Consider the following 18,572-nt stretch of genomic DNA (forward strand, 5'->3'; position numbering starts at 1 on the left):
CTACTACCTGGTGCTCACAGGAAAAATTGGGGGCAGTACAGGAGACTGAAAAACACCCCCCTTGGTGGTTCAGGCTTGCAGGAGGTGACAGGCTACACAAGAACAGGCATGAAGTCCCACTGACTTTTGAGGACATTCATTTATATAAAACAAAAGCCTTAAACTGCTGACAAACTCACTGCCTCCCAAGACTGCTGGGGAAATGTAGAAGTAAAACCTTTCTTTGCCCTAGGGAAGAATAAGAAACCTTCTTAAGCACAGAATCCAATACTGATACCAAGCAGAGGTCTACTATCACTGAGCAGGCCAGAAGAGCCTCCGCCACCTAAAAACAACCACGGATAAAAAGAAGTTTCTCTGCCATGAAAAGAAAGTAGAAGGATGCTAAGAAAGCCCCACTCCTAAGGCACAGGGGTGGATGGCCCACCTAAGACAAGCATCGAAAACATATAAGGCTGGGATCAACTAACTAGTCACAGATGTTAACTGCTATGGAGGAGCAAAACCATTGAGAAAAAACCCTTATATAGCTCAGGAGTACCAGGACTCTTGATAGCTCAGAGTGAAGCAAGAACACTGAGAAAGCTTTCCAGTACTTTCTTTAGAAGTATTCCACTTTTAGCATAAGATAATAGCAGCCCATTGCAGGTAATGGTATTAACAAAATCAAAATCCAGTTTATTTTCCGATGAACTCAGCCTCTTATACAAATAGAATTACAGAAGAGCCTGCCAATTTCTAGGTGTAAATACTATTTAACTCTTTCTACCCATTTCTGGGTGTAAATACTATTTAATTCTTCTATACATGGGGTCCAGTGTTCAAATTAGAATTATGAGACATGAAAAAGCAAGAAAAATAAAGGTGGGCAACATGCATGAATAGATGGAATGATAGCAGAGAAATGGAATCTATTTTTTTAAAAAAAGAGTCAAGAGATAAAAAAAATTTAAATGATGTAAAAATAAAACATGAAGAATTCTTCTGATGGGCCCATTGGAACACTGAGGCAATATTCCGTGAACTTTAAGATAGGTCAATAGAAATTACCCAAACTGAAACACAAAGGAAAAAGAGAGCAGGAAAAACCAACCAACCAACCAAACAAACAAAAAATAAAAAAACAAAAACAAAAACAAAAAACAGAGCATCCAAGAACTGAGGGACACTAGCAATCAGTCTAATTCATTCTGCTCCCAGTACATAGTTGGCATCTATTAATTTTTTGTGGTAGGTTGTTGTTAAAGTTGACAGGACGTGAACAATATTACTAATATTTATGAAACTTCTGGTGACTACTGGAAGAACAAATTCTGTCACTAATTCTAATCTTTACAATAACTCTATGGAAGTGGACATAATTATCAATATTTTATAGATCTAAGGGCTAAGAGACTTAGAGAAGTTAGGAAAGTTACTCAAGTTCACATACCATTCAAGTGGCAGTGCTGTTCTGGTCCTGATCTGTTACGCTACAGAGCCTGTAATCTTTACATTCCCACAGGGGATCTTTCTATTAAGTGATGAGGGTGATGGTTAGATGTAAAAAGGAAGAGTGAAAATAAACATCAACAACGTAAAGTCTTTCCGAATTTGTAAATAATGGTCCTTAGTAAGTTAAGAGGAGTTAAGTGATTCTTGAAAACTCTAGATCAGCAGGCTTAGCACAAAGTGGGTGTTCAGAAGAGGTACACAATCTTGAAAGCTATAAACAAGCACACAGTAGGTACTGACTGTGTTGAATTGAATTAGATAGACTCTCCATGATGGTATGTCCATTCTGTTCACGTTGCATTAAATGCATTAAATGAATGCTTATTAATGCTAAGTTGGGGTCTATTCTAGAATTGGACTGAAGAAATGTGCATACAGGATTTGAGAGAGAGTATGAGAAAACAGAACTGCCCTTTTCCAGAGTGCTTTTACTGAATACAGATTAGGAAGTTTAGTTTCTATCTAAAAGATCCCCAAAACACAGTAGTTTAGAATTCATTTCCCCATTGTTAATCAAAAACTACATAAACACCCATCAAATGGCAACACTCTACCAGGCATTCTAAAAGACTGTCTCTCACTAAAGTGTGTTAACAGGTAAAAGGAAGGCCTATATTCACAGCAGGTCTCATTATTCACCTGTGTTTATATGTAATATGGTTGTGAAGTGTTAATACTTTTAGCCAACTTTTAAAGACAGTTCATATGCCAAGTAGTTATATCAATTATAAATTTTTAAAATAGTTTCATTATTTTTTTTTGATCTTTAATATCTGAAAATGCAAATCCTACCAAAGACCCTGCAGTAACTTTTCAGGAACAAGAGATTATTGATCAGTGCAAATACAAGTTTTATAAGACTATTAAATAGTATTCTCAAAACAAAATAAAGTCAGTTATGTAACCCTTTGATAAATGGTAAGCTATTTGCAATTTTACTTTTGTTGACAGAATTTCAATATTTCAACATTTAAAAAGGTTTCTTAATACATGACAAGTCTATTGTATTTTCAATAAGACACAGAATTCAGTTTCTCTCACTAACTAATGTAAAGATGACTTTTCTAACTAGGATAAACAATTTAGAAGTCAGCACTGCTGAAAAGAACCATATTATTTTCAATCATCTTAGTAAATTATGTTTTCAAAAAGTATATAACTAAGGATTAAAATATTTGTTACTAAAATAATTAAAGCTGCATTTTATTTCTCAGATTTACCCTATTAATATATAATGAGCATAAATGTGTGTGTTAAGTGTGGAATCATACATAAGTAGACAGTCTTAAAATGCTTCTGGTGTTAAATGAATCAAAGGTCTTAACAGAAATTGCAATTATATTTTAGTCTCAGAATCAAATAATACTAATTTTCAAAAGCATTTACTATAAATGTCACACACTAATAAAGGCAAAAAGAGAACAGATCTGTGAAATAACTGGTATTATATTCAAATGTTAGAAAAGCCATAGAGAACTTCAGAGAAGACTGAAAAACATAGTAGTTCTATTCTGTAATTAGTGTGGGAGCGCAAGCCAACTTAACATATTTATGTATTATTCTAGTGCTTTATGTTATATACATGTTAGGAAATATAACACTGTGTAGCAGATACAAATCCAGCTCAAATTATAAGATCCCATTATACTCCCATAGTTACAGATCTATTGACGTTTCTGAAAATTCCTCTCGGGGGATACTAATAGGCAGCAGCAGTAGCACCGACAAAGAAAAGACTGGTTTTTCCTTTCAACACCAGCATTGATCTCTGACAAACTTTAAAAGCAGTTCTATATTCAAAACCAGAAGAAAATCAGCATTTCTTTATCTTAAGATTCATGGAAAAAAACAGTAATTTGCCTACAAAAGTAGGCCCTTTTGGAAAAAAGAACTGTTGATTTAATCAAGACCCCTTACAAACAAAAAAGGTAACTGGGAAAAACAAAATCAAATAGGACAGAATATAGTGAGGAAAAAATAGTAGTGATGTGATTACTGATGTAAAGTCTAGAATGGTAGCAGTCATTAGATTTACTAAATGGAGAAATTGAGTTCCTTTGTTTATGTTGCTAAATGTTTATAATGACATGTTTATAAATGACAGTTATTTCTGGCAACAAACTTGAAGAGTAAAATTATAACATTAAGATACATGTCAACTTTAAAATATCTCAAAATACATACTGAACATGTTCACATAAAAAAGATTATCTTCCATTATAAGTTATTAATACACTAGGTATTTCGTTCAGCAAAACTAAACATTTTAAAAATGGAGTCCAAGCAAGTTATTGAAAGCAGGAGTTGGTTTTGAATTATTTCTTTGATAGAATTATGTTCTTGAATAATCTTACAAGAATATAAATGTCTCAGTGTGTATTCTGTTGTGTTTCTAAGAGACACACTACTCTGAAAGGCGCTATAAATTTTTAGTATAACTATCTTCTTTTAAGGAAAGTACTATATAATGACCATTAGAGGGCACCCTTGTAATCCATAACTGATTTTAGACATTTAATTACAATCAAATTTGACGTTTTGGAAATTAGTATTATTTCAACAGAGAAACAAAAGAGAAAAATAACTTTCCTTCAGATTAACAATATGGAACGCATATTTTTCAAAGTGAACTGAGAAAATCAATTTTATAAATTATTGACATTAGAATTAATATAATTAGACTGCATATATCCTTGGGATGCAGACTGCTAAAATGTGTTTTCATTTAGGCAGTATTTTTTATGGGCATGTGTTAAAAGAAGAACATTTGCTTATTTCAAAAGAGTTTATCGCTTGAAGTTTTATAATACTTTCTTATTACTTTAACATTTCAGCTTGATGATAGTAGTGTTCTCAATACGAAGCCAAATTAAACAGTGATAAAGATTATCTTGCTTATCCTGATTTGGCTCAATTATTTTGTAAACATTTATTTTTACAAAGTAAAGTATTCTTTCCAATTTTCTGCCCCACCCCCACCCAGGTAACAATTATCTTTCTCTTTTTGATTTACAATCACTTTTTTTCTTGGTCAAAAGTAAGTGGTTACTTTCCTCTATAAACATTGAGTACACCATTCCTTTCTTGACCAGTAAAGCAAACTATTCAATGGATGGTCTTTTTCCAAAGATCCAAACAAGTATACAGTTTTCAGAAATCTATTTTATCACCTGAACAAGAAACACTGTATTTAATTACATTCATTTTATTCCCAAAGTGCAGTGAATTCCTATGAAGGAAAGTGTTTCAGAAATACAATACTATAAACCACACCCTACTAGGTGTGGACATCCCATCTTTTACGCTTAGGAACTAAGTAATTTAAGAGAACCTAAAACATCATCTGTTAAGTTTCACAGAAAATTTCATCTGCAGCATTTTAAAATATGACATTTATTATATACAAAAATAAACTATTTGATTGCTTGTATTTTTTAAAAAGATGCTAACATACTGAGATTTCTCTTAAGTTCCTATTCAATCAAAACATGGCTTTGAAATGTTTTACTTGCAAGTCTCTGCATGCATAAAAGTATATATGACTTGTGAGCATATTTTAAAATATGAAAGTATGTTACTCATCAACTAGAAAATGAACTCATAGCCATTGGGCTATGTCCACAAATCCATTAGGATGTTTTATAAACCATTAAATACATAAAGATTCAAAAAGACATAAAGTTTCATTTTTAAATGTGGTATCACCTTGCATAATGGATAAAAATATAAAATGACATAGATCATATTTTATAGTTAAAGCATTCTTATTTGTGCATTCAAAAGATAACTATATCTCAAACTATTAGTCTATACGTGACTGTATTTAAAAAGTAAAATAAACGTCCACCAGTTTAATAATGCTTGGTCTATTAGTAGAAATTATGACTAATTAAACATATTTCTATTTGTAAACACTATATTTGGGTGAAAGTCTTTACTACATTCCAAGTGTGAGTATTTATCAACAGGCATACTGCTTTGTATCACAGTGCAAATGAAAAATAACTTTCCACTCATTTTTCTCATGCTGTTTTTATACAATTAACTGGAGAGGTTGAAAATCTAAAAAGACTGCTATTTGTCCTAGACATGAAATAGTTAAAAGTGTGTGTGCGTGTGTGTGTGTGTGTGCGCGCGCGCGCGCGCCTGCTCACCAGGGTTTTAACAGGGCTTAATAACAAAAAGCTTCAGTCCCTCACTTTCCTTGCTTAGGGCCATCCATCTGTTAAGGTTGACTTGTAATACAGATAAGCTCTCATGCTTGTTCACTAGTATAGCTGAGGTGTCTGTGAGTCTCATGAAGACACACAGAAACATACACATTGTAACTTCTAGACTAAGCCACGCATGGCTAGGATGGAGCAATATCTCAGATACATAAATTTTACATATTATATAAAGAAATTTCTTATTCTTAGAAAAGAAAATGCTAATAAATGTTTACAATGAAATACTTTTAAACATAATTTCAGATTACAGACTTATGGTATCTTATATTGTTCACAAACTCTCCAGTATTCTATTCTAAAATAAAACTGATGAAAGAAGGTAAGTACATAGGATTAAGACAGTTCTGCACCATGACCAGTGGCAGTATTCTCAATGGACCCACTGGCCCTGTTTTCAATAAAACCAGAGGAGGATCCTTTCCCTGGAGTCCTGTTAGGCTGGGGCTGCTGTTGGAACTGTCATCTTTACACAAAAGGGAAAAGGGTTGGGTTTTACAAATGTGGAGCCTAATTGGGAGATCTTCGTGGCTGTACCCTTGACATTTATTTAAGCTTCATCAACAAAACGGGAAATAACCAGACTAATTAGCACACCAGCACACAAATTACTATTTGTTTGGAGGTGGACTATAGATTCACAAAGTCTTCCAAAGATAAGCTAAATAATGAAACACAGGCTTAAAACACAGGCTTGGAACTGTGTTCTTTCCTACAGCACACAGATTATAAAACTTTAAAATGTTTTACTTTAAAATATATTATTAGAGTTCAAATTATCATAATCCCATTTTCATCTTTTGAAAAACAGAAGAAAATAAAGTCTCTCACTGACAAGTCCAGCTGGAAACTGGAAATGGGAAGTTCTTTAGACAACTGAGATCCACTTCTGAAATGAATAATCAAATGGACTAGGAATGGGATGAGTCAAGACTATACTCAAATTTACTCACAATAAAATGACATATTCAAGGTCTTATAAACTTTTAAGAGATTTCTTGATACAATAAGTTTTATATTTCTATTCAAGTCATAAAGTGGGATCTATGGTCATCCCTACTTAGAATGAAGATGGATAATTTTAACTACTTTGGTAACTAGAGATTCTTAGTGACCCTGGACAATAACTACCAAGACAGAAGTCAGATGGTGCCATTGCTACAAAGACCTGGAGCTCAAGATATATGATACAGTAAGCATAAATGAATAGCTACTGATTATCAAGTAGCCATTATGTGGTAGTGTATATACATTATCTATAATGCCTTCAGCATCCTAAGAAACTAACTTGTATTATTATTATTTTACAAATGTAAAAATTAAGGCTTAGGGATATTTTGTTTTGCTCAATGTTAAACCTTAGTACCTTTTTCAAAGTTAAGATCTGTCTGGCTCTAAACTCCATATCCTTCTGACTATCCCTCTTCCACAATCACTCCACCCAACACAAAGGCATGATAATAGTGGTTAGGTATCTAAGTTCTAGAATCAGTCGGTCTGCTTTTGAATTCCTAATCTTCTATCTATTACTTGTAGAACTTTGGGCACCTTTATTAATCTCTGTTTCTTTGTTTCTAAATCTGAAAAATGGGGATAATACTACTTGCCCTGACTAGATTGTTGGAAGTTTCAAATGAATCACGTAAATACAAACATACGGCCGGGCGCAATGGCTCACGCCTGTAATCCAAGCACTTTGGAGGCCAAGGTGGGCGGATCACCTGAGGTCAGGAGTTCAAGACCAGCCTGACCAACATGGTGAAACCCCATCTTTATAAAAATAAATAAATAAATAAAAATTTAAAAAAAAAGAAAAAAAAAAGAAAGTGTAAAAAAAAAAATTAAAAAAAAAAAATAAATAAAAATAAAAATAAAAAAATACAAACATACACAGACAGCCTCACTTGTCTTAAATTGTCTATCTTCCCCAGGTCTTCTGAGGCTGCCCTAGTGCATGTTCTTATTATTTCAACTCTATAAAAATTGTAGTTTGGAAAATAATAGTAAGAACATGAAAATTATCCAGATTATAAAATCATAAAGATCCCTGCAGAAATTTGCTTTTAGGCAATTAAATTCACCACATAACAAATCTTTTAAGAGAATCTGGATACCTGAGCCAGTTCTAAAATGACAGTGATGCTACTCTTCTAGTTCAGTGAGCCTTACACTAGGAAGAAAAGAGTGTATTTTAAGTTTATTTCCATTTGTACTTGTTTTCACTTTTTTAAATAAGGTTCAACAGCTACTCAACTAAGCTGTCTTTGAGAGAGGTATTAATGAGACTGAGCATTTCAAATAACAGAAACTGCACAGAAGAGACCAAATGAAAAAAGCCAAATTGCTGTCTTCCAAAACACAAATCTTTGCCTCTGCTAGGTACCTCCACCAGAATGTGAGCTCTTGTGACACTGAAAAGATTTGTGGATCCAAAACACCTACCTTGTTTCTTTAGAATGACTGAGTAATTCACAAGAAACTTTTTAGAAACCAAAACTCTGTGGATTATGAATCATGTAGCTGAGTTTTTCTCTTCATTTTGGCTAAGCAAGGGAACAGGCCTTAACAGCTTCTTACTACGCTTAACATTTCCTCTGCCTTAAAACTTACCTAATTTTACCACAGTTCAATCTTTCTATGGTTCTTTGTGAGATATGAAAGTATTTTTGGAAACAGGTAGAATATAAATGAATACACATTAGTTTCTCTGATGTACCTATTGATAACTAGATTTTGCCTTTAACCACATCCAAATATTTCTAGAAATATTTACATATTTAGCTGAAAATCTTAATATGCTTAGATCCCAATATTATTACACATGGAGAGTTAGGGGTAAGAGAATTCATGGATTTGGCAATCATCATACGACAGCATGCCCATAGCTCTAGCATCAACTTTCTGCCTCTTCCATAACATACTGTATCATATTTCAATTAAATCAATGGGGCTGGATTGTCTCCAAAAAAAGGAAACTAAAGAAGCTTCTGCAATAACAAACTGCAAAGAAAAGGAGGCAGACTATGGCTGATGCCTTTTGATTTCCTTCCCAATGTGCAGATATAGTACCCTAAGTTCATTTCCATTTGTAGCCTTTTTTGTTAGTATAAGTGGCTCAGTTCTCAGGAGAGAATTAAGGCAACAGAAATCCATAGGGTAGGCTGACCTCAAACTTATCAAACTCCAGATTTGTGGTACACAGATCCAGCCTCTAGGCACTTAAAAATGCAGATCAATTTTTGTTATTTCACAAATATGACTTTTTGGCAAATAGCATTACAGTCATTCCCCCTGACCAATGGGGGATATGTTCCAAGACCCCCAATGGGTGCCTGAAAGTGCAGTTAGTACTGAACCCTAAACAAACTAAGGTTTCATTATAAATAAGGTACAATAAGAAATTAACAACAATAACTGATAATGAAAAAAACAATAATAATACTTAGAACAGCATGTAATCTAAAGCTTATGAATTTTTTTTTTCTGGAATTTTTCATTTAATATGTTTAGACCACACTGACTGCCAGTAAATGAAACCTTGAAAAGCAAAATACTGTGAGGCAATTAGAAACAGTAGACATGTTGTAAGATACTGTCACAGCCCTTAAAACCCACCTCTCTGAGAACTCTCCCTGTTCACCCCACTCACCCCTACTGCCCTCCCTGTGTCCTTGGTAACATGGTACTCTCCTTGCCTCTCTGGCTGGAGTTTATTGAACCTAGGATTAACCCCTGGTCCAAGTGAGCGGATTGCATTCTTCCTTAAGAAACTGGATTCCAGAATTATTATCCATTTCTAGTAGCTGCTTCAACTGAAGGGCTATAAGATCTGTGCCAAGGGCACAGAGAAGCAGAGAAAGCCAGTCTACAGAATGGACAATGAGCATATAAGCAGAAAGAACAGGCCAAGCATTAAAGGGGGAGTGGGAGAGGAGGAGAGAAATGAAGGAACAAGGGAGGGGAGAGGGAGGAAGATGGAGAAAAGAAGAGGAAAAAGAAAAAGGAGAGAGGGAGAGATAGGAGGGAGGGAGGAGCGGGGTTGGGGAGGGAGGGAGGGAGAGAAAGAAAGAAAGAGAGAGAGGAGTAAGGTAGAGAGGGGAGCTGATATTCTTCCCTGATTACTTTTTCCATTTCCTAGTTCTAATCCTACTAGAGGCCTAGACATATTCCTGCAATTAGATGTCCTAAGGAATGCCTATATACTTATAATAAATGGCTTGATATTGTTTTATTTCATTTGTGAGTTTCCTAATACTATTAAAACTAAATAATTAAAATCAAGGATTTGACAATAATTTCAATGTAAACGTACTCTGTTCTGCTTTTATAAATAAACTGTTGGTCACCAATTGGCTATCATTTCAAAGCAGTAACAACTCAATATCCATTCAAAGTTAGTAAAATAAGATAGCATGGACTCTGGAAGCCTTGGGAAAAAAATATTAAGGATGAAATGTAGCAGAAAACAATTGTCAGAAGGCCAAAAATTTACCTCTTTGTTAAATACCTATGTGAATCTAAAACTAAAAAATCAAATTTCAATCATACAAAAAAATGCAAGCAAAATATTTATAATAGACATTAGTAGGCGAAAAATGGGGATATGAACTCCTAAAATTTTTGCTATTAAGATATATACAACACATAGATATATTTGCCTATCTATATAATGGGACACATAAAAAATAAAAAGAAACATATATACTGGGTATACACATTTCCTGAAACTCAGATATTTATCATGTCAAAAGTAAAGATTGTTATTCAGATACTATCAACATTTGCATTACAATTCTAAATGTAGGTTTAACAAATTCCTATGCAGCCAAGTAGGAAAATCACATTAGAATTCTTAACATAATAAGCCCTACTCCTAATTCCTGTTATAGTTATCATTGCTGTCATAGCTACTGTAAACCATAAAATGCTAACTAATGAATGCAGATAACTGAATTAATGATAATACATAGTAGCCCTCAAGATTCAGTGTAAGTATATGCTGAATGCAACCCATTATTCTGCAAGGTTTTCCATCACCCAATACAATTTTCTCCATCAGAATCTACAGTGTAAGGACTATAGTTAATAATACTATGTTAATACTAGAAAATTGCTAGGAGAATAGGTTTTAGGTGTTCTTACTTTGAAAAAAACCAGGTAACTGTGAGATGACAAATGTGTTAATTTGCTTGAGTATAGTAATAATTTTATTACGTATATCAGAACATCATGTTATACACCTTGATGTACATAATAAAAAAAGAAATTGTTTCTAGAAGTTAACAGAAAACAAAAAGAGAAATCAGTAATGTATTTTATAATTACATTATCATGAAAGTGCTATGCCTTGTTAAAGGAAGGCTTAAAAATTGTTTTTTTAGTTCTACTGCACACCATGATGAATATAATTAATAATAGATTATTGTACATTTCAAAATTGCTATGAGAGCAAATTTCAGGTAACTGATAAAGCACAGACTAGGTCTTTTCACATAATCCCTTTCTTGGAGGCTTTATTTCTTTTCACTCTTTTTTCTCTAATACTGCCTTCTCATTTTATTTCATTGAGTTGGTCTTCAATCTCTGATATCCTTGCTTCTGCTTGATCAATTTGGCTACTGAAACTTGTATATGCTTCCCGAAGTTCTCGTGCTGTTTTTCAGCTTCATCAAGTTGTTTATGTTCTTCTCTAAGCTGGTTATTCTAGTTAGCATTTCATCTAACCTTTTTTCAGGGTTTTAGTTTCTTTGCATTGGGTTAGAACATGTTCCCTTAGGTCAGAGAAGTCTGTGATTACCCACCTTCTGAAGCCTGCTTCTGTCCATTCATCAAACTCATTCTCCATCCTGTTTTGTTCCCTTGCTGGTGAGGATTTGTGATCCCTTGGAGGAGGAGAGGCATTCTGGTCATTGATGATTTCATCCTTTTTGCACTGGTTTCTTTCCATCTTCGTGGGTTTATCTACCTTTGATCTTTGAAGTTGGTGATTTCCGACGGGGTCTGAATGGACGTCCTTTCTGTTGATGTTGAAGCTATTTCTTTTTCTTTTTTTTTTTTTTTTGGTTTACCTTCTAACAGGCCCCTCTGCTGTAAGAGGCATTTTTTTTGTTACTTAGGGGTCAGGGAGCCACATGAGGAGGCAGTCTGTCCCTTGTCTGTCTGCAGAAGCATTGCTGGGCTGCCTCTGACTCAGCCCAGCTGCTGTGTAGGCTTCCTCTGGCTTTTGTTTACACCGGTGAGATTAGATCTGCCTTCACAATGGCGGATGCCTTTCCCCCCTCTGAGCTCAATCATCCTGGGTTGAGCTTGAACTGATGTGCTGGCTGTGAAACTCTCAAGGGAGAGGGCTTCAGTTTGCTGATCTTTGTGGGGGTGGGACCTGCCAAGCCGTATCACCTGTCTCCGTTTTCAGCTCTCCCTCTTTCTTGGGGGTAAGTACATCCCTCCCACAGGCGCTCTTGGGCTAGTCAATACTTCTGCCCAGTTTTGTGCTGACAACTTGCAGCACCAGGCTGGCCAGAGTTGTTGCTTAGATTTTGTTGGTAACTCGTGGTGCTTTTCAGCCCAGTGGCATTCTCCTGGACTGTGGGTTTCAACAGCCAGGGGAGAAGAGCAGTATCTGAACCTCAGTGCCAAGGGGGCAAAGTCCCCAATCCTCTGGTCAGTTGCACTTCTGGGTGGGACAGTGCCCTACCCTGCCTTGGTTCACCCTCCTTGGGCTACACCCACTGTCCAACCAGTCCCATTGAAATGAACCTGGTACCTCAGTTGGAAATGCGGAGATTGCTAGCCTTCTGCGTCTCTCTTGCAGGGAATTGCACTCCAGAGCTGTTCTTATTTGGCCATCTTGGTGGAAGTCTTGAGAGCAAATTTCGAATGTTCTTGCCACAAAAAATGTTAAGTATTTGAGGTGATGGATATGTTAACTAGCTTCATTTAATTATTTCACATTATATTCATGAATCAAAACATTGCTTTAGACCCTATAAATTTATAATTATAAACCGTCAACTTAAAATTAAAAAATAAATTAATTAAAATATGAGGAGCTAATAGTCATCGTAACTTGAAACTGATATTTAGAAAATGTGTTTCTCCAATATAAATTTTTTTTAATCCTAAAGTATCCTGTAGGTAACAAAGATCTCATATTCTTTTTCACAGAAAATCTATTCACCATGGTAAAGATAACCTAAATGCTCCAATATTAAGCCAGTAAACACTTTACAACAGTATTTGAGATATTAAAGCTTGAAAATAGACAAGAATTGAGCATATTAGTGGTGGGGGAAAAAAAAACAGAAAATCAATAGCAAATCTATCATTAGTTCACACATTAATAAATGTTCTTAATAATGAAAAAAGGATTCTGACGTCTGGAATAATTATTTTATTGAAGGGCTTATTTTAGAAGAGACAATCAGCATTGACTATCAGTATGCTGTAATTAAGCAATTCTAACATAAAAATATCAGCTTAATAAATGAATAAATCAGAAGGAAAGTACTTATTCAATATGTTACAAAAATAGTCCCATGAAGGCAGAGAATTTTTGTGTTTTCCTTTTATATATACATGGCACCTGGAAAAGTGATTGCATATAGTGTTGATGAATGATTGAATTAATGGGATTTTTTTTTTTTTAACAAAGGTCTAGAGTTTCAGTACAGCTTCACTATCCTTTCCCATTCTTAAACACTGTTATGGTTTAAATTTTGTCCCCTCACAATCTCAGGTTGAAGTTTAATTGCCATTTTAATGGTATTAAGAAGTGGGATCTTTAAGAGATAATTAGGCCAGGAGGGTGCCACCCTCTTGGGTGGGATAAGTGCTGTTATAAACGGGTGAGTTTGGTCCCCTCATCTCTCTTGGCTTTCTGTCTTCCACCCTGGGAGGCCACAGCAAGAAGGGCCTCATAAGGTGCCAGTGCCTTGATCTTGGACCTCCCAGCCTCCAGAACAGTGAGAAATAAATGTCTATTCTCTATAAATTACCCCGACTCAGGTATTCTGGTAGAGCAGCACAAAATGGACTCAAAGATAAAGACCCACAGAAGCACTTGATGGCCATGTACATTTCTGTGGTGCCTGGCTATCCAGGAAAGCTAACTGAGCATCAGAGATGGGTTTTTGCCTCCTTCTGCCACTGACCAGTTATGAGACTTATGGCAAGTGGTATGACCTTGCCAGCTATCAACTTTCTCATCTGCAAACCTTGGCAACTGTAATAAATGAAGCTTTGCAGCCACTTCTAGCTCTGTAGTTTCGTAGCTATAATCCATGCAAGAATTCTTCTTTGAAGCTAGTTTTCTAAAACCACTTAAGATATGATTTGGTGTATACCAATTCTCTTTAGTTAGAGCCTTCATAAATGTACTTAGGAAAAAAAAACAGAAACACTTATAGCTATGATTCTGAACACTGTCACTTGAAACAATATTTTAAGTAGCATCAGCATATAAAAAGAAGCTTTAAATATCTATAGCAAATAAAATACCTAACTTTAGAAAAAGATGGACTTATAGTAGTTCAGATTTTAATTTCTATACACTATTTTAATGGCTAAATACCCATGTATAAGACTGATTTTATTTTAGTAGTAAAGGAAACCTATGATTTCCAGTTTATCATCAAGCTATCCGCACTCTATGAGAATCACACATTTAATTGTCTTTCCTCTCACTGGACTGTGAGATCTATGAGGGTATGGGCTAACAAAGCATGCAGAGACTGGTATCTGAAACATGTGACTCTCAATCCCCTTGTAGCCCTCCCAGATTCCACCTACTCCTTCCCTTGATTAATACTGCAGGTTTTCTTATAAGAAAAAAATAAATGGGTCCAAATTTTTCCTAAATAATTTATTGGAATTATATAAGTTGAGAATGTGGAGGAATGAAGGGTAAATAATCTTACTTACCTGAGCAAGCTTACACTTTTCTGAGTTTCCTCCCTTTTCATTGTGTAATTTGTAAACTGGTGTATATTGTACAGAACTAGAACAGGTCCCATAATCTTCTTCATTTTCCTACACATGAAAAAATATACACGCAATTACTATAAAATACTCCTTTTATTACTAAAGTTATTATATTAATAAACTATTTGATACACATACAAGTAGCAAAATAACACTTCAGCTTTAAGTATAAAGAATCTATTTAGGAAGAAAATGCATTTTTCTATAATCTAAATTAACAAATTTAATTTAATAAAAATTAATTAAAATTTATATTAATATAAATTAATAAATTTAATTTAATAAAAATTAATTAAAATTTATATTAATATAAATTAATAAATTTAATTTAATAAAAATTAATTTTAAAACCTCTGATTACTTTAAATAATTTGAATAAAATTTATATAAAGATAATTTGCTAACACTACACTGAAAGTTTTAATAGTATGTATTCTCCAAAGGTAAAAATTCAAAACATAACAACTGATCATGAAATCTGTGAAGATATATATTAAAATCAATATACATATATACATTTACATATCTGCAGTACTCACAGTTTAAATACATACATAATCTTTTGTAAATTAAGAACATTCTTCATTTTAAAGTAACTACTATTGGAATGAGACTATCAAACCAAATGATGGTATTCCTCGATTAGTTCTACACAAAGATATCTTTAAAAAATATTCTTAGCATAAAGCAAGAATTTCAATTGTTGTATCAAGGCAATCAATTTTATGAAAACATACATCTTGTTAAAGCATCTTTGAAGACTTCCATAGTTCTGTGATAAAATATGCAAACATTAAAGAGATTATTCAGTGGATACATATAGAAGGGCAGATAGTTGCCAGAGGGCTTGTTATAAAAAATACATTCTTGAATAAAGGGCTAAGCATATTTAGAAAGTCATTAAAAACATAAATTTCTAATTTGTAAAGTATAAACTTCAAACTAGTACAAGAATCTAGGTAAAATAGAAAAAAAGTGAATGTGATGTACCTTGTGTTTTAGCTTACTCTTCACTTCCTTTAGTCCCAGCTTTGCATGATTTTTTGCCTAGAAAGCAATAATAAATGTGCCTAGCTCAGCATGGTTCTATTACCTTTTCAAGAACAAGTATACGAGATCACATTTAATGACAATTACTAACTATTCATATGATTTAGAAAAATAACATTATAATCTAACACTCTATTTTCAGGGATACACATACCACTTACTATATTATTACAATTAAATCAGTTACTAAAACCATTAGTCTCTTCTTTGTATACAAGTATAGACAAAGGCTAACTAGCCTATTTTGCTTCCTAAACTCTCAAGAACACAAAAGGAATAAACCAGATTACTAATGTTAAAACTATAACAAACTGGAGGAACAGAGAAAGCACATCCCAGCAGCAAGTTACTTGGGCAGATGTCTGAACTTCAAGAAACTCTGGCAATTTTACAAAGCTTTATTAGGTGCTCTTATAGGCAGACAGAATTTTATTAGCAGAGCCATCTTAATGGAATGGTATTTCATATATAGTTTTTCTGGCAAAAATTAAAGGTCATTTAACAATTTAAAGCTATCTTCATGTTTCACAGGGAATCTGGCCCCAGCATTTGAGTTTCTCACATCCTGCTGTGATTCCTGAGGGGTATAACTTAACTAAAGACAACTGGGGGCTTTCATAAAAGACTTAGCCTTTGTTCCATTAGAAATTCCTACTCACAGTGGTCAAGGTGAAAAAGAAGAGAAAAGGAATTCATATTTATTTTGTTTCCCAAATATATAACTGTGTGCTGGGTGCTTAGTATGCATTATCCTATGTAGTTATTACTACAGTTCCGTAAGATTAGTACTACTATGATAACATTACAAAATAAGGAAAGTGACTCAGGGAGACTATAATCTAGTTAATTTAACTATCCTCTAAGCCACTTGATTACACTGATCTTTTCAGATGCTCTTTAGTATACAGAGTTGAAGCTACTAGCATCAGTCTCTTCCATGATTCTATAATTCCATAGTGCACTGGTTCATTTAAATAATTGTTGCTCTATGTCCTGATCTTTTCAGATGCTCTTTAGTATACAGAGTTGAAGCTACTAGCATCAGTCTCTTCCATGATTCTATAATTCCATAGTGCACTGGTTCATTTAAATAATTGTTGCTCTATGTCCTCCTTTGACTTCCTTCAGATTACCTGGAAGATGGGATATAGATTCTTTCTATCCTTTTCAATTTACCAATTTGAAGCTTAACAATATGCAAGTACTCTTCACAGAAATGCTCCAAGCAAATGGCTTTGCTAATAATTTAAAATGCAGACCTAACAAGAAAGATGACTTGAAAGCCTTTTAGCCAAATAAAATACGAATTCCACTTTGCTGTTATTCTTAAATTTATAAAATAAGTATGGTAACTCTAGTTTTCTTTATGGCTCCTATCAGCATAGAAAAACATGTATGAAAAGCATAGGAAAAAATTTTAACCATAAAAATAAGTATAAAAAGGTTGTAAGAACAGGACAGAATCATTATTTGCTTTGACAAACACATATTCAGTATTTCTGTAGTATGTTCAAAGTGCAGAGCAAAGTGATAGGAATACAAATATAAAAGTAGGGACAGTATCTCTTACTGTACCTTCATGCTCTGCTCTAACTCCAATGAGTATAAGGACTAGTTCATGATAGGCACTCAAATAATTTGTTGAATGAATGAGATAAAAACATGATTTCCACTTTTGAAAAATTTACTGTCTACAGAAAACCAAGGTGAATAAATTATGTTATACCACACAACAGAAAGTGGGAGTTTTATTCATAGCAATTTGTCATCAAAGAAGGAATTTCAGAGTACAGATTTCAGAAAATGAGCAGTCTGGAAAGATCAGTTTTAGATACAACTACAAAGGTCACAAAATGACTCACTTACCTGCCCCAAACCTCTTGATTCAAAGATGATATGATCACAAGATAAATAATAAAATTGATTAGGGATATTCTAAAGAACTTATTCACTTGAAATTACTTTAGGGAGTAATCCTCCAGAGTAGAATTCTTTTTTTTTTTTGAGACACAGTCTTGTTTTGTCACCCAGGCTGAAGTGCAGTGACGTGACCTTGGCTCACTGCAACTTCCACCTCCTAGGCTCCAGCAATTCTCCTGCCTCAGTTTCCCAAGTAGCTGGGACCACAGGTGCATGCCACCACATCTGGCTAATTTTTCTATTTTCAGTAGAGATAGAGTTGAACCATATTGGCCAGGTTGGTCTTGAACTCCTGACCTCAAGTGATCCACCTGCCTCAGCCTCCCAAAGTGCTGGGATTACAGGTGTGAGCCACAACACCTGGCCCAAAGAGTAGAATTTCTAATTTGAAAACATTTTACTTCCTTGCAGAGAAGGGTTAAAATAAAATACTCCACTGATTAGAAGGATAAATTTTTAAATAAATAAAGTTTTGAACATGTTTGCTTCATTGCTTTTGTGAAAAATACAAGTGAAATTAAGACAAGACACATATTTGGCAAAACAATACGATTTCTCTAAGCCTGAAAAAACCCTGAACTGCCTGCTCTAGGAGAAAATGAAGGGCTATTGACTGTGAAACCATTTTTAGAATCTTAAATGAATGTGAGAAACAAGGATCAACATTACTTTGTTTTTCAAATGGTAGTTGTGTGCTATTTCATTTGTGAAAAAAACCTCTTCAAAAACTGCACTTAAATCAAGCCACCAGAGAGGTTTCCTAGCAAAGCCACAGAACGACCAAACAAAAGGCAGAGGCTGAGGTCTACTTTGTCTTACTTTGGCTTTGTGGTTAGGTTTCAAATAATTATAATTTGGGAACTGTATTTTTTAAACTCTATAGATTAGCTTCCCTACTATAAA

General features: G+C 34.2%; 1 protein-coding gene across 8 annotated transcripts in view; it reads right to left on the minus strand.

Moving 5' to 3' along the window:
- Window positions 1–18,572, minus strand: part of DENND1B (DENN domain containing 1B) — a 260,254-nt gene that overhangs the window by 14,299 nt on the left and 227,383 nt on the right. For all 8 annotated transcript variants that reach the window (XM_012459584.3, XM_064360208.1, XM_064360210.1 and 5 more), the window contains 2 exons: window positions 15,690–15,746; window positions 14,640–14,747 (listed from right to left, as the gene is read on the minus strand). In XM_012459584.3, coding sequence (XP_012315007.1) covers window positions 14,640–14,747; window positions 15,690–15,746 — 165 coding nt within the window. The remainder of the gene's footprint in view (window positions 1–14,639; window positions 14,748–15,689; window positions 15,747–18,572) is intronic.

The sequence above is a fragment of the Aotus nancymaae genome, unplaced genomic scaffold (genome assembly GCF_030222135.1).
Source record: "Aotus nancymaae isolate 86718 unplaced genomic scaffold, 86718_ANA_hifiasm-v0.15.2.pri h1tg000039l, whole genome shotgun sequence".
In the NCBI taxonomy this organism is placed as follows: Eukaryota; Metazoa; Chordata; class Mammalia; order Primates; family Aotidae; genus Aotus; species Aotus nancymaae.